General features: G+C 36.1%; 1 protein-coding gene across 2 annotated transcripts in view; it reads right to left on the bottom strand.

Annotated features, from left to right (window-relative positions):
* Window positions 1–25302, bottom strand: part of AKAP8 (A-kinase anchoring protein 8) — a 54957-nt gene that overhangs the window by 18845 nt on the left and 10810 nt on the right. Inside the window, exons 2-9 of one of the 2 annotated variants that reach the window (XM_074306660.1) lie at window positions 20115–20153; window positions 19313–19345; window positions 17786–18065; window positions 16615–17083; window positions 16333–16462; window positions 6271–6317; window positions 3380–3413; window positions 880–967 (exon numbers count right to left, since the gene is read on the bottom strand). In XM_074306660.1, the coding sequence (XP_074162761.1) occupies window positions 880–967; window positions 3380–3413; window positions 6271–6317; window positions 16333–16462; window positions 16615–17083; window positions 17786–18065; window positions 19313–19345; window positions 20115–20153 (1120 nt within the window). The remainder of the gene's footprint in view (window positions 1–879; window positions 968–3379; window positions 3414–6270; window positions 6318–16332; window positions 16463–16614; window positions 17084–17785; window positions 18066–19312; window positions 19346–20114; window positions 20154–25302) is intronic. The other variant, XM_074306667.1, reaches the window with a different exon arrangement.

The following is a 25302-nucleotide window of genomic DNA, read 5'->3' as shown; positions in this document are numbered from 1 at the left end:
AATAATTCATTTGGACCCCCGCCCATTCTATTCCTATTAGTATTAATTTGATAGAATCATATTAAAATTCTATATATAAGGCTCCAAAGCTGTGAGCTCCAAATTCTAAGTTTACTCGCTTAGGTGAAGTTAATTAAAGGCTCTTCACCCTTGTTTTGCTTTGTGATAGTGACCAAGTCTTGTGTGGCAGAAATGATAACTACATGAAAAGTGCCCCCAAATATTTTTTTTTTACCTTCGAACCAATCACTTGTCCAATAAGTGCAGATGACCATCTTATGACCACTTAGGTCACTGATTGTGATAGCCTAATCTAAGGAGAAGTCTGTCTATCTTGTATGGGGACATTTCTTGCTTCAACTTGTGATCCTGTTGATATATTATTTTGCTTATTCAATGGAATTATTTTTTATTTGCTATCGTTGTTCCAGAATTTCTGCACACATCTAACTATACAAAAATAGGACTCTAGAAGGAGAAGGGATCTCAAATTGTGAGGAAGATTTGAAGTCCACTTTATTAGTGGGGATCTTGGACCCTTTAATAAAGGGCCACTGGCTCATAAGTCTGCCTCAGCTTCTTTTATTGTAGATGGAATAATCTCCACACCACACAAGTATCTTAAATGTTAAGTTTCTACAACCCAACTTAGTTTTTGCTCCTGTGTAGCTCAGTAAAATTTCTTCTTGATTCTTGGAATAATGAATTGACATATCTCACTAAAGAATTAACGTGTTAAAATAGATCCACTCAGATTAAATTCCTATCCTTATTTTTAAAATCAGCCTTCACTTTTCCACACCTGAAAAGGCAAGCATAAGTTAACTATTTAAAAATTGCTAGCATTATCTAGCCCTTGATGCATTTCCTTTCTCATACCTGTCTGCCGTTCGGTCCCGCATTCTGTCCCTCCTTCGCTGTTTCTCCCTCTTCTTTTTCACTTCATCATCTTCATCACCCTTATCCCCTGCAACAGAGAAACACATGTCAAAGTCAGTTTGAATAAAGACAAGCTAAGCATTGAGGACCTTGTTGTGTAAAGAAATTCTATCACCTCATTCCCTGATTTGTTTAAGGCTTTAGAAAAATAGATACTCCTCTAATAGCAGGGTCAAGAACACTTAGTACCAAGGGACTTTAAAAGGCTTGGACTCCTCTGGGATTTTGATGAGAAATCCAATGTTTTCCCAATGGAAGTGATTAAATCATTAAGATGCTAGAACATTAGGGTCTGCCAAGGCTGCTATTACCAACCCTCCCCAAACATATGGTATCTTTCAGCTTTCAGCTGGATGCCTCCATAGCCTTCTTCATTTTTCTTTCTGTCATCACTGACTTTTCCCCTATGCTAACTTATCTTACTTTTCAAGTCTAATAATATAATACTTCAATACTCCAGAACTAAAATATATAAACTGTACTTCCTTTAAGACCATTTAAAGAGAAAGCCAAATTTTGTTAAAGATAAGAAGATGGTAGCTTCAAAACCTCAAGGAGGTTATCTGTTTTACATACCACCTCCCTACCTCCAGCCAGGCCTCATTTATTCTTTCAATTGGTCTCAATCTGAACTATAGCAGCTTGGCCAATATATACTGGCCCAACAAGTGTCTTCCATTCATAAAAGTTATAAATCTATCATTTATCCAGGGTCAGAGGTATCAGGGGAATAGGGAGGAGCAATCCTAGAAATAAGAGATGGAAAAGACCAACAGGTCCTCCAGTCCATCCCCTGGGGCCAGTGCAGGAAGCCCCCTCTAAGAAAGGTATAGCCCAATGCCCCAGAGTCAAGGAATTCAGCTCATATAAGTCAGTGACAGGGATAAGGGAAGACCCTGAAGACCAGGATCTCACAAAGAGGGCTGGGGAAAGGGACAGGAGACTGGAAAAAGGATCAATAAGCATCTGAACTGTAACCCCTACCCCTGATGCCAGTCACGAGACTGTCCCACGAAGATGGCGACCGGCGTGCGCTGCTCAGAAGCCTCTCAAAAGGGCGTGGGATTTTTGGCAAGAGGTCACTGCCTGAAACTATTACTGCTGTTAAATAGCAAAGTCATTCCGGGTACCAGGACCTGTGCGCAATAAACATTTCACCTTCGCTTTAGCATAGACCCCACTGCAAGAGCTGTTTAGTGCTCTGTATGGTCCCATGCTATAGACATAACCTCTTCAATAAACATGGATGGAAGAATCTCAGAAGGGTCAGCTAAGCCCTGAAAATATAAGAGAAGGAAAATCTTAAGGGAGGATCCTGTACAGAAACAGGTTTATGTGAGTGGAGGATCAAGAAGGAATCAACCTTAGGTTCTTCCAAGTTGTGTTCATCTAGAAAGGACCCAGAGGGAAAGTAGAAAAAAGGGGTGTTTGGAAAGACCACCACCATCTCCAAGCTCCAGTTTTCTATTCCCTTCTGAAGCGTCTACTGTTTAGTCTGGTCTTTCAGTTTAAGTTGAAATCTCTCCAGTGCCACTTCCCCACAGTGGGGCTAATGAAAACTACCAAATAATTAGTAGTCTTTTGTAACCCCAGAGGTAGGCCCTCTCTGTCTCCCAACAGGAAAATGTGAGAAAAGCCAATGGGACAGATGGAAAGGACTTGATCCAAGTCCACTTGCCCTCCCCAAGGCCCCTGCTTGGGCAGGTATTTCCCGCCACGGTCACTGAACACAAAGGAAAGGGATAGAGGCCCCTGCACTATAGTTCAACACACTGCAACAAAGCATGGCAGTGAAAATGGAAATCAAATTCAAACAGAAACCAAAGAAATAACAGACTCAATGAAATTCAGGAAAAAAAAAATAGTTCAGGGAACCTGCATTGGCCAAGGGGGAAAACAGACTGGATGGGATGGATGGAACCTCTTCTCTCTCTGATTTCTGTGATTTCCTCTGTCATTCCTACAGAAAAATTACCTCAAACAAGCAGAGGTGGGCTTTCCTTTTCTACCATCCTATGAGAAACCTGCTTCCTGATTTAATTGTTGGAACAAATGAAACTGTTTCCAGTAGGTGCCACATCAAAGACATCTGAGCAAAGCCTTTGTGTGATCCCCCTACCCTCACAGCCTTCCCCAAGCAAATGTAATACTTTCTCTGTTCCACTTCACAGAACATCAGATCAATACTTGCATACTAACCCCTCTTCTACTACTGAACCCACTAGAAGAGAGAGAGAAAGAGGGGGGTGGTAGAGGAGGGAAGAAGGAAGAGAGAAGGAAGGAGAGAAAGAAAGAGGAGAGGGAAAGAGAGAAAGAAGAGGAGAAGGAAAAAAGAAATACAGATTATAGTGGCATAAGGTCGGGAGTGGGGTGGGAGGGTGATACAAAGCTAATATATAAAGAAACTCTTAAGAGCAGGAAGATGCTGGGTAACTCCTACCTCTCCTCCTTCCTTCTTCATCCATTTCCTCATCCTGAAAAAGATACAAAGTTTGAGAATGACACAATGTCTTTAGATAGTCAACTCCCTATTAAGCATAAGAATCTCAGACTACTATCCTATTCTCTCTTCCAACATTCTTACCTCAAACTCTGACACCTTCATGAAATAAATAATGGGATCTTGATATTTGCTAAATTTTGATACCATAATTAAACAAATGCACAGTACAGGTTGGGGATTTTTAATGGGGTTGTAGCTAGTATGGCTCAATTCCAAACAGAGAAACTGGGGGGGAAAAAAAAACAAACAAAAAAACAAAAAAAGAGAGAAAGAGAGAATTCAGAACTGGTAATTAAATCAAGAGCCCTCATATTAGTTTCAATGCTCATTAACATATGTAAACTAAATTTTCATAAGTGATTAAAGAATAAGACAATTTTGAAATAGAACATTTAACCCAATGCCCTCATCATTTTACTGATAAATAAAAATGCAAAGTCCATAAAGGAGAGGTGTTTTATTTAAGGTAATATATAAGTAATAAATAGCAGAACCAGGAATTGAAGCTCTTACTACTAATCCAATTACTTTTTCTAGACATCAGGAAAGATGAGCAGACACCAAAATTTCAAGGATATTTGCATGAGATAAACAGATTTTTTAAAAAATCAGATACTCCAAACTAAAACAGCATGGAAATAAAAAAAAAATCTTCCTTCAGACATGTACATTCAATAAACATACAGGTATGTTAAGAGTTCCCATCGTGGATATCCTGGGGGAGATTCCAACCTCTCATTGGTCATTTTTCAATCAAAATATGAACATATCCAAAAACAGTGCATTATGTATACACATACACACAAGCTTCCTGTGAAGAATGCTGCCAGAGCTAAACAATTTAATGCAAGCATTTTCTACTACTAATGGGTCTTTGGCCTGAAGCATCTGTTACCCTCCCAGTAACATTGGTGAGCAGGAACTTATTTCACATTGTGAAGCTGCTACTGAGTCTAAGATTGTTATCATGTTAAAAGGGAACTTCAGATAGCAGCCCAGATGTCTATGCCCAAAAGATCACCACATGTACAAAAATATTTCTTCAGCTCTTTTCTTAGTGGCCAAGTAACCTTGCAACAGGGAACAGCTGATGGCATAACTGTGATAAAATATTATTGTGCTGTAAGAAATGACAAAGGGAGTAGTTTTAGAAAACTAGGAAAACATTTATGAGCTGATACAAAGTGAAGTGAGTGGAACCAGTATATTTATATAGTTTTATATAATAACAGTATCATACAAACAAATCAAAGATTTAGGAACCTCTCATGACATACTATCTCCTCCAGACAGAAATGATGGACTCCCAAATACAGATTAAAGCATAATTTTTTAAACATGATAATGTGGGAATTTCTTTTACTTGATTATTCATAATTTCAATGTGCTTTGTTTTTCTTATTTTCTCAACAGATAAGCGTGTAGGTCAAAAGGAAAGAATTCAGAACTGAAAATAAAAGTGAATTAAAATTAAAACTAGTTCAGCCTTCTCATTTATAGATGAGGAAATTAAGTCCCAAAGGAAAGGATGTGTGTCCTTCAATGTCAAAAGGTCAATTAGTAGAGTAATTGGGACTAGAACCCAGATATTCTGATTTCAAATTTAAGATTTTTTGTACTGCACAGCACTTAGGCAGCAGAATTATTGATAAATTAAATAATATACCCACACAACTGTATTTTAAAAATGGAAATTTCTAACTTTACAACAAAGCTACCTTTTAGGCTTGAGGATAGAAGGAAAAAAGATCCCATCACAGGTTTGAATCTCATCAATAAATTTCAAGGTCAAATGCAGGCACAATGATCCAATCAAGAGGTTTGGGTAAGAATAGAAAAGCAGCTGGCTGGTGCTCCAGGGATCAGTGAGAAGGTGAAAACCACTACAGAGAAAGAGAAGAGCTGAGCGAAAGTCTTATAGATGATGGCCTAAATTCACTCAATGAGTAGAATAAGGGACTAAGAAAATTATATCACCTTTTATTTATCAGCTAAGTGATATTACCACCATCATTAGGAAGAGATACTATAGCACCTGGAAATTATTTTCATTTAATATAAGGGAAGCCCAAGTTAAATGATTTGATAAGGATCCAACAATAAGCCACAGAGTTAAGAACCCAAGAATGCTGTTTTTTTAGTTGAATGCTCCTAATCACTGGACCCTTGTTTTTCTTAAGGTTTTGGAATTTTGAATCCAGAATATATGACAGCTGTCCAGGATGTACCAAATTTGCTAAATATCAATTATGAATTTACAAGAACTGCATGCTGACAAATGGAAATACTAAATTAAGTCTAGAGGCATAAGGTATATTCAACAAAACATCTAATAAGACTATAACTTTTTATTTTAATAACATAGAAAGGTAATGAACTTAAACATAAGAGCTGCCAAAGAGAAAGATTAAAGTAGAGATTAGTAAATCTATAAAGATTCACAGTTCTGGACCTAAAAGAAATAAAAATATAGGCAAGTAAGAAAATTAGTGTGTATAGATATATATATATATATATGTAAAAAAAATTCTGTCATGCTGATATTAATGCTTGATGCCTAATACAGTGTTACTTCAGTAATTTCTTTCTAAAGAACTACAAAAAATTTTGCAGGACAATAATGATTCTTATAAGCTTGAAAAGAATGTTGAATTAAATCCATTCATGGATTTATTTCTGCAATTAAGTCCATAGGATGTGGGATAAAATGAAGTCTATACCAATAGTGGTTCCCTTCTCTTTGTGAAAGCCAAGTAAGAACAGATTAAGAGTTAAGAAAATTTGGAAAATAGAAGTGGAAAAACAGAAGATCTATAAAGATCACTTACACCCCTGTTGCCTTCATCTTCCAACTGGTAATCACCATCTCCACCATCTGCCAGACACAAAGAAAAGAGTCAACAAGGAGTCAATTCTGCTTTGCTTTCTTATGTTCCCTACCCAATAAGTGGCAATTCTGCTCATCACATATTCAAAGAAAATGCACCCAAAAATATATTTAATAGAACAAAGTAGTCTTGTGTTTCAAAGCTTATGCTAGCAGAAAATAAGTTTTGGTAGCTATTACCAAACTAAAGACTCAAGTATGAGCTTGACGGTAGATTGTACAATACCAGGCAACCTAATCTGGAATGATTCACAATCAGAAGGCTTACTGTAGAGTGATTAATTTTTTGGTAACGACACTTCACAAAAATTTCTACAAAGATGGGAATGAGTTATAATCCGTGGTGAAAGAAATATTCACACCAATAAAAAATCATGGGACTCTGTAGAACTAACATAAGAACAGTAAAACTAATTGAAACAGAGACATAGGATATACTAAAGCTCTTGCTAAAGAGGAGAAGGCTGAACATTTAGAGAGGGAAGCAGATGCTTGTCTTCCAGGAAATGATTCGAATGTACAAGTGCTTTCAAAAGAGATAACATTCAGAAAGAATGTAAAAGGAGACCAGCAGACAGTTGCTGATGAATGCTTTCTAAGAAATCCTCAAGGGGCAGCTAGCTAGGTGGTACAATGGATAGAGCACCAGTCTTGAAGTTCAAATTTGATCTCAGACACTTAACACTTCCTAGCTATGTGACCCTGAGCAAGTCATTTAACTCCAAGTGTCTCAGCAAAAAAAGCTCAAAAATCAAGAACACACCATCAAAGTCTGATATGTGGTGTGTAGCCAGCCCTGAAAGAACTAGGAAAGAATCAGAAAACTTAAGAACGATAGCATTTTCATCATTTCCACCAAGGATTTCAAAACGGAAAGGCAAATAGAGGAAACAACAGCTAGTAAAATGACCAAATGGAATCTTGATTTTTGGACCACTGGTGAAAAAATAAGCATGATAGCTCCTAGGGTTTACCATCTAATAAAGTAAAAAAGCACTAATCTAAACAATTAGAAACAAAGCAGAAGCCCACCTTATGAGAGACAGGTAGTCACAGTGGGGAGGGTACTGGACCTAAAATCAGGAAGACAAACTCAGATTTGGTTTCAGACACTTACTAGAAGTGAGAACTGGCCAAAATCACCTAACTTTTGTCTGCCTTAGTTTCCCCAACTGTGAAACAGGGATAATAGCACCTACTTCACAGGTTTGTTGTAAGGATAAAATTAGATAATATTTGTAAATTATTTAACACAGTACCTGGCACATAGCAGGCTCTATATGAATGCTGATACTTTAGCCTATCTTAACAACAAATAGGGAATGGCTAAACAAACTGTGGCATATGATTTTACTGGATTATTACTGTACCATATAAAACAATGTCTATGAAGAATTCAAAAAAGCAAGGAAAGACATGCATTAATTAATAGTAAAATCACTGAAAACAGTAAAATATATAGCACTTTTCTCCTTTCTATATATGTACAACATATATATAATATTGGGCTATCTTTTTAAAATTTCTTTTTTATTCTAGATTACGAAGTATAGCTGGCTGTGGCAAAGGAAATGTTTAGAAATGAAGATGCTATAAATAGTTTTAAATAGTTTTGCAAGTGGAAGTGGCAGAATTTTAAACTAAAGGGATAGTGGTAAAGAGTGTGTATGGGTGTGTGTGTGTGTGTGTGTGTGTGTGTGTGTGTGTGTAAAATATACACAATGAATCTATAATATAAAAATAGGAGAGATATTTATATTCACAAGAGAAAGATTCCAAAAAAGGATCTGCTACTAAATCTTATGGTTTCAAAAGTTTACACACAGCATGTCAACATTTTTAAATACCCATTATGTGCCACAGGCTAGGGTCTATACTAGAGATACAGAATTAATGAAACAATTGCTGCTAGTAATGAGTTTCTAGAGATACTAACAGAAACTGGCAAATTTGCTCTCCTAAGTATCACTGAGATTTGATGGGATGGGACCCATAATCGCACTATGTTGCTGGGAACATACACATTTTTTACTTTTTTATTTTATTTTTCTGAGGCTGGGGTTAAGTGACTTGCCCAGGGTCACACAGCTAGGAAGTATTAAGTGTCTGAGACCAGATTTGAATTCAAGGCTGGTGCTCTATCCACTGTGTCACCTAGCTGCCCCCGATACACATTTTTTAAAGGAAAAGAGTAAATGAGTAAAATGAGAAAACAAAATGACAATATATGATAAATATATTTATGTGAGAAAATAGGAACCAAGGCAGAAGGAGCAGAGCATGGTAAAAAGCATTTGGATGAAGAGCAGTGGAGGAAAAAACAGAAGGAATATTGTCCATAAAATATATTAGAGATTATCTAGGCAAAAAAGTAGATTAGAAAAAAAAAAAAAAAGTATTATATGGTAGAGAAGAGAATGTGGCTATTAGGACATTTTTTGGCATATCCTCTTATTCTCTGCTCAAAACATCATTACTAATAATTTGTCTTAATAGCTTAAGTTTTCAGCTTTAAACACAGGGAATTGTTCTTCAAGATCTGTTTCTCACCAACAAAAATAAACTAGCTGGTAGTTTGGAAATTAATTCTGTAGATTTCTGTTATCATGCCACCTCAGAAACTGACTGAGGAAAAGAAAAGCAGGGTTTAATCTAAATCCAAGATTTTGGGAGAACAGATTTCAAAGGGTTCAGAGTATAGCCTGAACAGGATGGGAAGCTAACAAAAACAAAATTCCAAAGACACACAACTCCAATGAGAAGGGAAATAGTTGTTCAATAACACTGATTGAAGTTCACTTCCAGTTGATCAATGATAGACAAAAACAACTACACCCAGAGAAGGAACACTGGGAAATGAATGTAAATTGTTAGCACTACTGTCTATCTACCCAGGTTACTTATGCCTTCGGAATCTAATATTCAACGTGCAACAAGAAAATTGGATTTACACACATATTATATCTAGGTTATGCTGTAACACATGTAAAATGTATGGGATTGCCTGTCATCTAGAGGAGGGAGTAGAGGGAGGGAGGGGAAAATTTGGAAAAATGAATACAAGGGATAATGTTATAAAAAAAAATTACTCATGCATATATACTGTCAAAAAAAATTTTATAATTATAAAATTTTTAAAAAATTTAAAAAACAAACAAACCACTGATTGAGGTTGATTAAATATAAGAAATTACCAAAGAAATTTACATTTGAAAAAGACTTGTGCATGGGGAAAAAAAATTTGACATGAAGGACTAAAAAAATTAGAAACCATCTTGACAAAAATTGGGTTTAGCTAAATATCCTCAGACTGGATATTGGATCTGGATATAAAATACAATATATAATTTTAAAAAACTTTTTATAGCTGAAAAGGTGAAAATTCTTAACTAAATATGGGATAGAGGAAATCACAAAAGGAAAGTTTTTGAATAAACAAAACAAAATCAATGTAATTAGAAGAAAAACAGGGAACTGGAAAAAGTCTCCATCAAATATCTCTGATGAGGAGGGGCTTTACTTCTAATAAGGACTTGACAGTCAAGAAACACAAGTTTAAGAATTGTTCCCCATTGAATAAATGGTCAAAAAATAGTTTTCAAAGTACATTTAACTACAAAATTATATGAAAGGGTGCCTTTCCTGCCCCTTTCTAGCTGTGCCAAACCTTCCTCTCAAAAGAATTTCCAGCTTCCAACCAGTAGTCATGTTTACTAGGTGAGAATTCATTATATCTATCAGACTCCACCTAATAAACCTTGATTTATCAGCGGAGTTGCACCTCCCTCCCATGGCCACACTTGAACATTCTAGCTCTGGGAACAGTGATTAGATAAACATTGCTATTGCTTCTGGAAAGGACATGGCTCCACTCACTATCCTTCTGACCATCTTTCTCAGAACATTCCCCTTCCCTATATATGTTGTTTCCTTCCCACTCTTTAACCCGCAAAACTTACACATCATCTAACAGTTGATAAATGGTTGATAAGTTATCCTTTTAGTTAATTTGATTTACTGATGAAAAAAATGCAAAATAATAATTTCACCTCATAGCAAATTGGGAAAGATGACAAAAGATAGTAATAGTCAATGTTTTAGGGGTTGGGGAAAGATAGGCAAATTAATCTATTGCTTGCTAGTGGAGCTATGAATTATTCCAACTATTATAAGAAAATCATTTTGAATTATGCAAAGAGAATAACTAAACCATAGATCCCATTGCTGGGCATATGCCCAAAGAAAGTCAAATACCCCTCTAAAACAATTTATAGCAACACTTTTTGTAGCAGCAGCAATGGTCTCTTCAAACAGAGTGGCTAAAGCAGCCACTGTTAAGAGAAAAAACAGAGGACCTAAAGGTACCTAAAGGATTCTTTTATAACTGAGATTGCTGCAATGGAATATGATGTTAAGAGATTGTTAACATAAAAGATTTTGGTGATAGCAGAGACTTAGATATCTAAGATAATTCTTCATTTAAAGAATTATTTCTCCACATACAGTATCATGAACATCTTTTTAATCCAAATTTGTTAATAAGGTTGCTTATAAAGAACCAGAAGGAACTGTTAAAGACAAAATAAAAACTTACCAATTACATAGTGTTTTAAAGTTTAAAAGTATTTTACAGAATTATGATACAACCCTGAAAGAGGGAATATTATACCAATTTAACAAAGGAGCAAACTATTAAGTGGTTCATCCAGGGTCACAGAGCTAGAAAGTATTTAAAGCAAGATGTGGAGTTAAGATTTTCCTGAATCTGTACAGTGCTTTAACCACTGCACCCTCCTAGCTGCCTAACTCACTTTTATTTCTTAGTGTCCACCTCTCAACCATCAATTTAGACTTGACCATAGATTTATAAGTAAGTATAGTATGGGTATAATCAATCCAGGAAGAACTATGAGATCATCTCAGAGTCTTGTTTTCCTTGGTTATGTTGTAGTTAATAAATAATACCTTAATATGGTCATTATCATTAATTCCTCCCAATGTATGGGTTTAATATATGCTAGTCATCCCAACCCTGCAGTTGTGAAGAACTAACCTAGTTCTAGCTGGCAAATAATGGATATTTAACTGAAGAGAAGATTCTCCCTGCCTCAAGGAATATGATTTCTTAATGGTTTCTGTGGGCTGAACCATTTTTCAAATAGCTTTGGGTTTAATAGAGCCAAGAAAAGGCTTGGTTAGAGCATACAAAGTTTTGCCATTTTTAGGGGATGGAGGGGGTCTAGAAGCATGTGAACTAGTCTGACCAAAGGTCAGGTGATCTTCCGGTGCAGCTCCTGAAGGTGATTTTTGGTGTCTCTCTCTCTCTCTCACCTGTTGGCAGTCATTTCCAAATGTAACTCATCTTTTACCTTCTCTTTCAATAGCCTGCAAGAATGGCAGACCAGAACTGAGCTCCAGGTTTTCATCCTTCCAGATCTTGTTGACTGTCCTGGATCTGGTTTGACCTAGAGTTGAACCAAGAAGTCAAGAAGTAGATGCCTGGCTTTGCAGCCTCCCTTTGTTTAAGAAGCACTGGCCAGTTTATGTGGCTAAGTGTTCACATATGAGCAATTGGACATAAGAGAGGCACCTAACATAATCTTTTCCTCTAAAATTCTAATCATGTGGCTTATACTTTTAGAGTTATTGTTAAATAATACATTTTCATTACATGAGTCACTTTTGAAAGCTGTTAATTACTGTTTTGACCATTTCCTCTATAGTACATGTACTTGATAACAGTTCCACTGATTCAGAAATTCTATTATTGTTGTGTTTCATGACAGCTATTAAGTACCTCACATTTCCTAGAAAGAATAGTGTCAGATTTTGTGGGGAATAGCTATGCAAATGCAAAAACACTAAAGTCTTTTTTCAGAGGTGTGCTACATTCATAATATTGTTATTTCTTAAGCTAAAAGAAATGAAAGGGGGATGAAGAATTAAATAAAATGGTTCTTTCAAATGTGTACTAGAGTGGGAACCATCTTGGTATGTATGATAATGACCATGGTCATTAATAATACATGTGTATGGACAGCTCAAGGAATTGAGTCTATACAAAGAATGCCTTTGATGACCACTTCATTGACATTTCAGGATACATGCTATATAACACATTATACACACACACACACACACACACACACACACACACACACACACACACACTGAAACTTAATCCTGGGGAAGCCACCACAGGCTCAACACAAGGATGCCCAACCTTGAAAACTGACAAAGCTAACCACTCATTCATAAGATGGCACCTCCCTAAGCACAGATAATTTTTTGAAAGGATCCTATTCAATGAAGTAACCTGGAGAACACTCCCACACACCACTTAAGGCCCTTCTGATAAAAAAAAGGTATACTGAAAACCATCTCTGGTTAGGCTTTTCCAAGTGGGAGGCTCAGGAACAGCTGGTGTCAAACTTTGTATTTGTTAAGAATCTCTCTGTATTCCTTTCCTTTCTGCATCTGCCTTTCTTGGTTTTCATCTTTCATCCCAAGTATTATATTCCCCATCCCCTCTAGTAGTTCTTATCTATCCTGGATCAAAGAAAAGGACCATTAGAACATTTTGTTCCATTTGGAGCCAGACATCTCTTCTTTCCACAGGTCCTGCATATAGTGAGGTCCTACTATATGTTGGTGTCACCTTTCATCAGTAGAAGTCACTCCCCATCTTAATGCATGCCCTACCTCACCTGTGTACTCCCCACTGCAGTTTTCTTTGATGAGAAATCTCACATAAGCAAATGCATAAATCATACTTTGCTCAAACTGTTCCTTAATGTATCAATTGCACTGAAACAAATTTGAGTTTTCAAAACAAGCATCATAGCAGAACTATTATACAGATAGTATGATATTCAGAGGAAAATAGTATCTAATGTTATAGATATTTGAAAAGGGCAGTTGCCAACAATGAAAAAAAAAATTAATTATTCCAATGAATTTCTCAATAGCACTGGTATATTTGGTTATCAGTAGGTTTTGCCAGTTCTGGCAAGAAGCAAGAAATCTCTTCATCACAATGTAAAACCAACCACTTACATTGGTGACCCAAGCCCATTGTGATACAAATATAATAATGATAAATAATACTTCCCAAATGATTTCTATATGAACATTTAAGAATACTGTTGAGAAATTAACCCCAAAAGGTTTCATATGTTTCCTGGACAAGTACTATTTTCTCCATATTTCAAATGGAAAGCAAAGAATAGAATGTATTAAAAAATAAGATGATTTAATAAGATTAAAAAAAAAAAAAAAAAAAACCCTGTCATTTCTTCGATATAGGGATCTGCCAAAGCAGGCTAGCACCTTCTCTGCAACTTATTCTTTTTTTTTTTTTTTTATTCATTTTTCCAAATTATCCCCTCCCTCCCTCCACTCCCTCCCCCCGATGGCAGGTAATCCCATACATTTTACATGTGTTACAATATAACCTAGATACAATATATGTGTGTAAATACCATTTTCTTGTTCTGCAACTTATTCTTGTTGAGAGGGACTGAAAAAAGTAAGAGGAAAAATAACTCAGACTGAAATGGCCTGGAGTCCTGAAATTTAAAAGTCTAGGTGTGCCTAAGGCCTGGGGGGGCAGAGCTCACTGAAGAAACTCAGGCAACTAGCAAACCAAGCCAAACCAAGTCAAGGACTGATGAACCACCCCAAACCAAGTACAACCAAGGAATGAGCCTGACTCAAAGGCTGGAGACATGAATACAACCAATATAAAACTATCATAAATCTAGAGATGGCCCAAAAAACTAGCCTAGAAGGAAATAAATTAGCTGTCTGTAGAAATTAGATGCAGAGACTCAAAGGAAAAAAAAATGTCTTTCCCCAAAGGACAATAAAAATACCTACAAGAAATAGAGATAAAATAAAATTAAATGCTCTGTATATAAAATTGAAAGTGACATAGTTAAAATAGACAGTAGTAAATCTCACTCACTCAAAAAAAGGACTCTAAAAACAAGAATAATCCAAACAGAAACCAATGTTTCTATAAATCAGCAAGAAATGTTACAACAAAATAAAAAAATTAAAAAGAAAATACAAGCTGATATTTAAAAACAACAACCAAAAAAACACTAACCTTTAAAAGCTGGCCAAAAACAGCTATTTAAGAATTATAAAACACTCTTAAAACCTTAAAATTTTAAAAACCCTGAGCACTATAATTCAAGAAATCATCAATGGAAATTGCCTATCAGAAGAGGCCAAAGTAAAAATGGGGTGGGGGGAGGGGGGAGGAGAAACTTATCATCTCCCAAAGGAAAAGTCCATAAAATCATAGCAAAATCAGGAGCTTCCACTTAAAAGTACTACAATCAGCTTACACAATAACTGGACGTTTCTATATACAAAATAACTTGCAAAGTAATTTTCTCAAAGATGAAGCTTAGTATAACCACAGGAAAAAAAAAAAGGGGGGGGGGAGTATCTTTAATGAAAAAGAGAAATGTCAAGTATTTCTGAGGAACATCAAGTATTTTTGATGAAAAAGAACAGAATTGAGTAAGAACCTGAAAATATAAATGTGCATATAGTGATAGTTGCAACAGTAAATTTATTGGAGCAGTTGGAAGGAGATATATGTCAATGTAGTGCTAACATTCTAATAGGAAAGAAGTGTTCCTTCAATTACTAAACATTTATTAAACACCAACTGTGTGATTGTGTGTCAAGCAAAAACTATCTTCATGAAGTGTCAAAGGAATTTAAAAAAAACAGTTCTGGACAGTAGACTGAATGTGTTCTGAGGATTATAGGAAGAGAATGAAGGCAGAACAAAAAGAATGCACTAGAATAAAAGAAAAGAAGGGGGTAGATTATATATTCTAGTTATGAGAAATAGCCAAAGACAAGGGGGGGGGGGGGGGGAAACACAGCATCAATCCAATCTCATAGCTAATAAAAGAAGATAAAAGAAGGTTCAAAATACACGCACAGTTTAATGTAAAAATAAATCAAACAACCTGGAAATAAGTGGGATTAGGGATAAGGAGTTAAGAGAGAAGATGACACCAAGAAAGTAATAATCCAAGAAAAAAGAAACTCCCCTAAAGGGGACTGTGGTAGAAAAAAAAAAATGCAATCGTTTAAAAGGTTTAAAGAAAAAAGAGAAAAGAATCAGAATCTAATGAGGCTAAAAAGGCACCTTTTCAAGTAGGGGAAGGCTGATCAGACTGCAGCATAAGAATGTAATAAAAGAGATAATTCAGAAATTTTTTTAGGATTACTGATATGAATCAAGTGAACAGAACCAAAATAGTTTTATACAAGGACTGTATCATCATAAAGTAAAATAGCTTTGAAAGGCAAGAAAGGACCAATCATATCTCCAGAGAACTGATTATATTATGCCCCCATCCCTATCTTCACACCGAATAGAGAGGGGAGTAACATAGTGTGAAGAAAGAGTTATTTGGGATTAAGTGTCTTGCTTAGGGTCTCAGGGTTAACACTTCCTAGCTGTTAAGTGTCTGAGGTTAGATTTGAACTCAAGTCCTCTTGACTCCACTGTGTCACCTAGGTGCCTCAAGAGAAATATTTTTGGATATAGCTACTGAATGGATTCATTTTGCCAACCTATGTTTGTTATAAATGTTATTCCCCCCCCCCCCCCCTCAGTTTTTAATTGGGAAAGAGACTCAGGCTGGCTGATTAATGATACCAAAAAAGAAAGCCAGTGAAACATTTTTTTAATGTTCAGAAGAGAAAAGATGGAAGTTTACAAGTAAGTAGATAAACAGAATAAATTTGAAAATAATATATGGAATTTATTATACTTTTTTTTTTAAAGAAAGCTCTATGAAGAAGTTTAATAGTTTCATATATACTATTTTATGTTTTACTATATTTAGATAAATACTTATTTCAGAAATATTCAATTTTAAAATAACATTTAAAAAATTAAGAAAATTAATATAACACATTAAATAAAATAGGCAAAATACCAATCCTACAATAGAGTTCTGGAACTTACCATTATCTGAATCATCTCCTTCACTGTCTGTTCGGGCTTGTTTGTAGTCTGGTTCTTCACCACTTTGGGATTGCTTACGTTTCTTGCTTATGCCATCTTGTCCCGAGTGATTAAACCCCCTTCTTCTGGACTAAAAAAAAATTTAAATGGTACTGTTCAACTAACCAGCAAAACCAACTAAAGAAAGAATGAAGTGAGGTACTGGGATCATAAAGGAAAAAGAAAAAGGAAAACCTAATTAAAAATCATTAATTGGCAGTAATTAAGGAGCACAGAACTCACCCGGTCTCTCATTCTGTTCCTAGACCTGCCACATCCATAAGGCATGTTGCCAAACCTGCTCATTCCTTGCATGCCCATCATGCCATAATCAGGGACCACAGCTTGTGAGAACAAAGATGGTAGTCTGTTGGGGCAAGGTCCTCCCATCCCCCTTCCACCCATATAGTTCAACTCATTCCATCGAGCAGACAAACGCTCTGAGCTTGAGGATGGCATGAAGTGATCATTGCGAATATAGGTGTTGGGATGACCCCGATCCCGGAACTGATTCTGACACTTTTCCTGAACAATGCCATAGAGAGATGCTCGGTTATGAGACAGGTCTTGATGGTCATCATACTGACTTCCAAAGCCATCATTCTGATTAGGCCTGAGGTCATAGTCATAATTGTAGCTCGATCTGTAGAGATTGTGATCAGCCATTGAAGCCCTGGAGTTATAGGAGTCAAAAGACTCAAATCTGAAAGAGCTGAAGAATAAGCACAGAGCCAGGTCAATAACTCAAAATGCTCAGAGAAAATCAAAGTTACCCTCAACATGATATACACACCAACATCCCAAAACAAAGCATGAAGCCAAATGCAATGGCCTCTTTTCAAAAGGACTGCTTTCATCAGGCCTTGTTTGTAACTAGTTGAGAACTCAACAAAAAAAAAAAAAAAAAAAAAAAAAAAAAAAAAAGATTTTTCCTTCATTAAATAAATCACACTTTCAAGCAAAAATGCTTGAAACATACAGGCAGAACTCCCAAACTTCACCCCAACATACTCAATTTGTTAGTTTCTTCAACTGACAAGTACAAAAGCAGGTACCTTGCTACGTTTGATTTCAGTGACACTGCTTTTGGATTATGAATTTTGTGAACTCGGGATCTAAAACTAGAGCCAGAACAGAGTTTTAGATGTATATTAGGCAGCTACAGAAAGCTAAGCCAAATTAAGAGTTAATGAATAAACATAGACCTGCTTTAAATGCCTATACCCTGTCAGATGGTCTCAATTCATTCATTTACTGCAATCTGAAGAGGATTCAAGAAACCCAAAACTGTGTCTGGGAATAATGGATTCCCCTCATTCCCAAGAGGAAATGAAAGGATCTAGTTTCCATATTGATGTAATTGGTACGAGCTAGCACTTGGTGCTTCTCCTTGAACAAGAAAGCCTGTAATCACCTCTCCTGGTCTTCCATGCCCTCCCCACTGCCGCCGGCCCCGCCCCTGCTTCCTTCTTTCGACATCATGTCCAAACGTTGGTTGATCTTGGCAATGAGGGAATCAGAATTATCCGTGACAGTCTCTGTTCCATAGGTGGCGATCTGCACAGCAGCACTCCCATCTCCAAGGCTTGCATTTTCTGTCTTGGGAGCTTCCCATGAGGCTGTGCTATAGTTATATGTAGCTCCAGTAGTAACTCCAGTGTTTTGGGCACCATAATAATTATAACCTTCATAGCCTAATGGAAAAAGAGAGCATCAAAATGAGAGTTCAACAATCAGGAGGATGGTCTTTGCTTGCAATATATGAACTGGGTTTGGTAGTAGGGGATGAAATAGGTACAATTCAACAGAACTCATACTTTCTGAGATATAAAAGAATAGCTTAGCAGTCAAGTTCTACATAGAGTTATTATTCAGCCTTAATCATTACTTATTCAATGCAGCACAGAGGATCAGCACAGGAAGGGACAATTAAAAAGGGGCTGACTGAAGACAGATAGCTAACTCTGGGGAGCTAGGTATAACCCTAGACATTCCTATAACTTAACTCTGTTAATTTTCATATTTTTAGTTTCTTGAATAGCCTCTTACAAGATTCTCTTACCAAAATAATCTATATTTATTCCTAAAATAGCTATCCTTTCTAAAAAGATTATCTTTAACTTTCTGATGCTACCCTTAAAAAACAATCAAAGCTAAAAAAACAAGTAAAAATTCATACTTGAAATTTTCCCTTTATCTTTCCTCTCTTTTCTGAGGTCCCAAACACTACCTAATACTTTAGAATAGATCTCTAAGAACCAAGCAGCAAGAAAACAATAAGAAGCGATAATCAAATCATTTTAATTCAACTTTCTATTACTTAAGAGGACAGTGGAAGAAGCACTTAGTATAAAAAAGGAGTTTCTTTCTATTCTATGACGTGTAGAGCTACAGTAAACAGAGTCATTACACATATTTGGGTTAGCTCAAAGACCTAGTTAGTAGAATATTGGATTTGGAATCAGAGGCCTTAATTTGAATCTCAGCTCTTTAAGAAAAAAGGCAAATGTGCAGCATGATAAATGTGTACATATATTTAGAGGAGTTGCACATGTTTAACCTGTATTGGATTGCATGCTGTCTGTAGAGGAAGTGGGGAAGGAAGGAGAAAAATGTGGAACATAGGATTTTGTTTGGGTGAATGTTGAAGACTGTTTTTGCATGTATTTTGAAAGATAGGGGAAAAAAAAAGAATGAAAAAAAAAAAAGGCAGCAAAATATAAGCTTGTTTCCTTATCAACAAATGGAGATGGTATATATGCTTTCTAAGGTCACTTCATTCCTCAATCTATGATCCTATGAACTTCTTTAGCACATGATTCTTCCCTGAAACCCAGAGCCCAATCACAGCTAGCAGCAATTCTCAAGATCAGATTCAAAGCTTAAAAAGTCACAAAAGGAAATCTCAACACCCCCCCCCAATATAAGCATAAGCACATACCTTGCCAGTTGGCTGCACTGGTCCCATAAGCACCTTAAAGGAAGTGGGGGAAAAAATACACAAAACCTTTGTTTTCAGAGTGGATAACAAAAAAATACATTTTACAGAACAATTACATATATCCATCTTATTTTCAAATAAGAAATGGTATAAACAGCAACCAAGTCCAGGTGCCACAAGATCCTAATTAGCAATAGTACTTCTAAGCAAAAAATATCATGTCACCTGGTGACACGAGAAAAGGCACACTGAAATTTTAAGTAAATTTCTCATAAAACCAGCATGAAGAACCAAAACAGAGGAAATGAACCATGGCCACTTTTCAACAACAACAACAACAACAACAACAAAAATATATAGTAGCTGCTGACAACAGTAATTATTGTTTTTATTTTTGAAGAGGAATGGAGAAAAGAAAGTACTTCCCTAACTTAAGAGAAAGAACATAAAAAGCACTGAAGACATTTTAGGCACAATAAATACTTCATGAAACATTACCACATTAAACTCAAGTTACCAAAAACTGTTCATGGAAAAAGTGAGAAAGTTACTAATACTGTAAATAATACATAGCATACTATTCAAGAAAATAAAAGTATCTTTATTCTCCCTAAGAGAAGAGATATGGCATGAAAAATTAAAAATTAAAAATGGCACTAGGAATATATGTCATTCCTCTGGAGAAAAAAAATAACCTTCTAAGAGGTAGAAGTTATATTTGCTAAGCATCTGACTAAATAATTAGATGATTTCCAGATCAATTTTTTTTTTTAAAGGATCTCAACAAAGTAGAAAAACTCACCCTGAGTGTTAGCAGCTCCAGTGCTCCATGCCCCATAACCTAAAAGAAAGACAAAGTTATGGACTTTTTGTCTGACTGAGAAAAAGAAAATTCCTCTTAGAAATACAATGCTTAAAAATGGTAAAAATCTAAATATCATTTTTTTATTGGTTTATGTTATGAGATGTTAACTCCTGAATTATGAGACAATATTTATTTTTCCTTGTTACTCCTTTATCTACTGCATTGGAAAAAAGTAGGTCAGAAAATTTAGTAGGTCAAAAATTAATGCATGTGACATGCATGGGCCAAATGAAAGGGAAAGAAGGAAGCAGATCTGTGGGTTCAAAATCTGAATCAGTTGACTCCAATACTGATTTGCTTGGTAGCCCTAGCAAATCAAGTTTCCATCTCTGGGTCAATGCTTCTTCAATTCGGCAAAGAAACTAATGGGAGTAATGTTTACCAAGATACAGTTGGAAAGGAAGCTAGGTAGACAATAAGGCCTGTCTAAATAGGCCACTGCACCAAGATCTGTCTCAAGGTGATGAAAGCCTGAGGACATGTAGGAGATGTGGAGGAGGGGGAGGAGAGGCCAGGGTGTACAGATGGGCAACAAGAATACCAAACTTTTTTCCCCCAGCTTTTTTTTTTAATTAAATTTCTCCTTTAAATCCTCATCATCATATAAAGATTATAATCTTTTAAGTTAATGGCAAGTCTTGAGGGGTTGGATGACTCAGTGAAGGATCAAAATCATATCTTTCAAAATATTCAAGTAAAAATCACAATCTTAATTCCTCAGTAATAATGGAAATGGACCTCATATCTTAACAATACAAACAATTCTATCACAAACACACCCAGTTAGTGGTCTCTGACTCAAGAAACCATTCTAGACCTATATTACTGTGAGCAATCTAAGCTCAGATACCAGACTATATCAGGTGAAGCCCTCCTTTAATGACAAAAGTAATAACAAACACATCCAAGAGAGGATGGATCTGATGATCAGAATTGGAAGGGCTATCAAGTAGCACTTCCTCATTTTTATAGAGGAGGAAACTGAGGCTCAGGGAAGTGAAATCCAATAAACATTAAGTACCCAGTATGTGCCAGGCACTGTGCTAAGTGCTGAGGATACAATTAACAAAAATAAAGTCCATGAACTCAAGGAGCTTACAAACTAATGGTGGTAAATAACACACAAAAGGAGACAGGAGAGGGAGTGTAGCCAGCAGGAACATCTTGTTTCATGGAGTTGAAACCAAGTAAGGCAGCAGATACTGAGTAGAGTTGGAAAGATAGATCAGGTTCTGCCCTCTAGAAAGGAAGGAATTAGAAGGAATTTGGTACTCAGCCCTTTAATTAGAAGGCAGAGAAGGCTGAGGGAGATAGATTCTGTCAAGGCTGGAGTGAGCAACATGGTGATGAGACTAGATTATGGGCAGATAGTAAAGCATTAGCTAGAGAGCAGGGCCTGGAGTCAGAAAGACTCATATTCCAGAGTTCCAATCAGGCCTCAACATTTATTAGCTGTGTGACCCTGTTTGCCTCAGTTTCCTCCTTTGTAAAATGGGCAAGAGAAGGAAATGGCAAACCGCTGTGACAGCTACTACCTTCTTCCATTCATAGATGAAGAAACAGGCTCACTTCCTCAAGGGCATGAAGGTAAATGAATTAGAAATGGTATCTGAACTGGGGCCTCCTACTCCAAAGTGTTGCTTTCACTGTAATGTCAATTCAGATCATCGGTTCCTGCCTCCTTGGCATCACGATGAATGGTATATAAAGAAGAGACATTTCTGGGGGTTGTGTTGCACTTCTCATCATTCAAAGAGTGTAAACTATTAGAAGGACCAGAAGCTAAAGGGATTCCAGAGGTAATTTAACTCCAACCTCTTATTTTTGGATAAGGAAATTAAAACCCAAGAAAGTTAGGTAATTTAACCAAGATTACTTTTAAAGTAAATGTCAAAGACAGGATTTGAATTCAGTTCCTCTGATCTAAGGGCTCAGCACCTGTTTCAGGTAAAAGAGTATTCCTCAAGAGAAAAGAAATGTGCAAATTTGGCTGGTCTCCAAAATACCAACATATGACTTTAGAGAAATGAAATCACTTTAGCAGTGGTAGGGTTGCAAAATGCAAAATACACGTCATGTGTACAGAGAATACTTACATAAGTGAAATAAAAAGTAATGCAAAGTGCAAAGTCCCCTGGATATTAAGAACCAAAGGTACAATTAATGTAATTAATAGTTAGCTTGCTCAGGGGCTAATTACTCTCTTTTGGCTCAAAGGAGAAGAGATTATTTAGGATTATGAAGTTTCTGCTTAAAAAAAAAATTAATAATACAAATATCTTTGAAAAGATTTTATAATAAACAAGATACAGTTTTGACAATGCTTGATATTAAAAAAAGAGTTATAACTTTCCTCCTACCCATTAGATAAGAGCTGCTCAACTAAAAGCACTGAAATTATGAGTCTGAAGCACTTCGTGGGAGAGCTTAGACCTAAACAGGTGGACTATAGTAGGAAGAAGTTTAAGGAAGCAAAACATCATGAATGGGACTCAGAAATCTTGAAATCATGTCAAAAGAAAAGTGAGAGAGGAATAACATCAAGCTGTGCATTTCAAAATCCTAGTTGAAGTCATTTGTTTCTGATTCTAGAAAAAGAAAAGAAAAATCCTTTTCTCATGCAAATTAAGACAACTCTGAGATATCATTACACACCTGTCAGATTGGCTAAATTGACAGGAACAAATAACGATCAGGAACAAATAACGATGAATGTTGGAGGGGATGTGGGAAAACTGGGACACTGATGCATTGTTGGTGGAGTTGTGAAAGAATCCAAGCATTCTGGAGAGCAATCTGGAATTATGCCCAAAAAGTTATCAAAATATGCATACCCTTTGACCCAGCAGTGCTGCTGCTGGGCTTATATGCCAAGGAAATACTAAAGAAGGGAAAGGGACCTGTATGTGCCAAAATGTTTGTGGCAGCCCTTTTCATAGTGGCTAGAAACTGGAAAATGAATGGATGTCCATCAACTGGAGAATGGTTGGGTAAATTATGGTATATGAAGGTTATGGAATATTATTGCTCTGTAAGAAATGACCAACAGGAGGAATACAGAGAGGCTTGGAAAGACTTACATCAACTGATGCTGAGTGAAACAAGCAGAACTAGGAGATCATTATAAACTTCAACAATGATACTGTATGAGCATGTATTCTGATGGAAGTGGATATCTTCAACATAGTAGAGAAGAGCTAATCCAATTCCAATTGATCAATGATGGACAGAATCAGCTACATCCAGAAAAGGAACACTGGGAAATGAGTGTAAACTGTGAGCATTATTTTTTTTGTTTTGTTTTGTTTCTCTTCTCAGATTATTTTTACCTTCCGAATACAATCCTTCCTTTGCAACAACAACAACAACAACAACAAAATTTGGTTCTGCACATATATATCGTACCTAGGATATACTATAAGATATCTAATATGTATGGGAATGCCTGCCATCTAGGGGAGGGGGTGGAGGGAAGGAGGGGAAAAACTCGGAACAGAAGGGAGTACAAGGGATAATGTTGTTAAAAAAATAAATAAATAAAATTTAACCTATGCATATGTACTGTCAAAGAAAATGTTATAATTATAAAAATTAATAAAAAAAAAGAGAAAAAAGAAAAATCCTTTTCTCTCCTTTTCTCCAACTCAGGGCTCTCTACTACAAGAAGAATCTACAGTTGCTGTGAGTGTAGGCAATCTTGGCATACAGACCAATTCTGAATGAAATCACAGAAATAGCTACTACTCCATAAGATAATACCCTCTCCTATTACTATTATCAGACCTTCTACCAGGGCACAAAAGGAAGAACTCCAAGACTGGGTTGCTATCAATACTATATGAGCCACCCAGCTCAAAAATTATACTGGATTCCATGAGTTCAACTTGCAAACTAACCGGCATCTTTAACATTGTTTCTCAGGGACAAAACATTATTAGCATGTATTACTAGTTCCAAATAAACCATCATTTTTAACAACAATGATAATGGGAACTGCCTGTACCTGCCTCTCCATAGCAGGGCCTTTTATCAGACTGATCCCTTATGAGATTACTACTGACATAAAAGAACACTATGGTCTATCTCCCACATTAGTAGAATCACAGAATGTCCAAACTGAAAGGGACCTAAAGACCAGTGAGTCTATAGTTCAAAATATAAAGGGGGAAAAAAATCCTCTTGTTAGTCTTTGAGATCTCAAAAGTGAGCATCCAACCTTTACTTAAAAGACTTATAATGATAGAAACTTAATTACTTCTTCAGAAAAGAATGTCCTAATTGCTAGGAAAATTTTCTGCATATTGAGGGCCTAAATTTGAAATACTGCAACTCTTGTCCATTGCACCCAATTCTGTCCCGTAGCAGAACCAATTAACAGCCCTTCCTTGAAGCCTGAACTATCATGTCCTTCCAAGTCTTCTCTATGCCAACTTCTTTTTATATGGCATAGTGTCCATCTCCTTAAGCAATCTGGTTGGCAAACTATAAAATTCTCCAGGTTGTTTACTTCTCCTGAATGTGAGGCCTAGCCATCAACATAATACATATATATTCTGATACAATCAAATTATAATAAAACCTTCATCACCTGTCATCTGGGGTACTGCCACAACTTTCTAATTAGGCTCTTCAACCAATCTCTCCCTTTTATAATTCCTCTTCTCAAGAGTTAAAAAATTAATTTTCCTAAAGTTTAAAAATGTCACTCCCCTGTTCAAAAAGCTTAAAGCCTATATACATACTTTTTTAAAAACAATTTTTCTATTTGGCATCAAAAATCTTTTACAATTTGGCTCCAGTCTATATTTCTTTACTGTCTGATTACATATTATTTCTCCTTTATGAAGACCTATCCTCCTAAAAAGCAATTAAGAGACAATTATGATTATCTTAGGAAGAAATGATGAGAGTGACAGTTTTGTGGGTGACGAGATGAGGACATAAGATGTGGTACGAGTAGATTTGAAAGACTTGGCAACTAATATAGTACTTGAGAAAAGAATAAAGGACTGAGTTATCTGTAGGAGGGATGGTGGGTCTTCTCCGCAAAAACAAATGTTTGAATGAGAAATGGGTTTCAGGAAAAACATAGTAAATTATGTTTTAAACATGTGCAGGAACTTGA

The sequence above is a fragment of the Sminthopsis crassicaudata genome, chromosome 1 (genome assembly GCF_048593235.1).
Source record: "Sminthopsis crassicaudata isolate SCR6 chromosome 1, ASM4859323v1, whole genome shotgun sequence".
NCBI classification, from domain to species: domain Eukaryota; kingdom Metazoa; phylum Chordata; class Mammalia; order Dasyuromorphia; family Dasyuridae; genus Sminthopsis; species Sminthopsis crassicaudata.
This window is presented reverse-complemented; position numbering and strand designations above follow the sequence as displayed.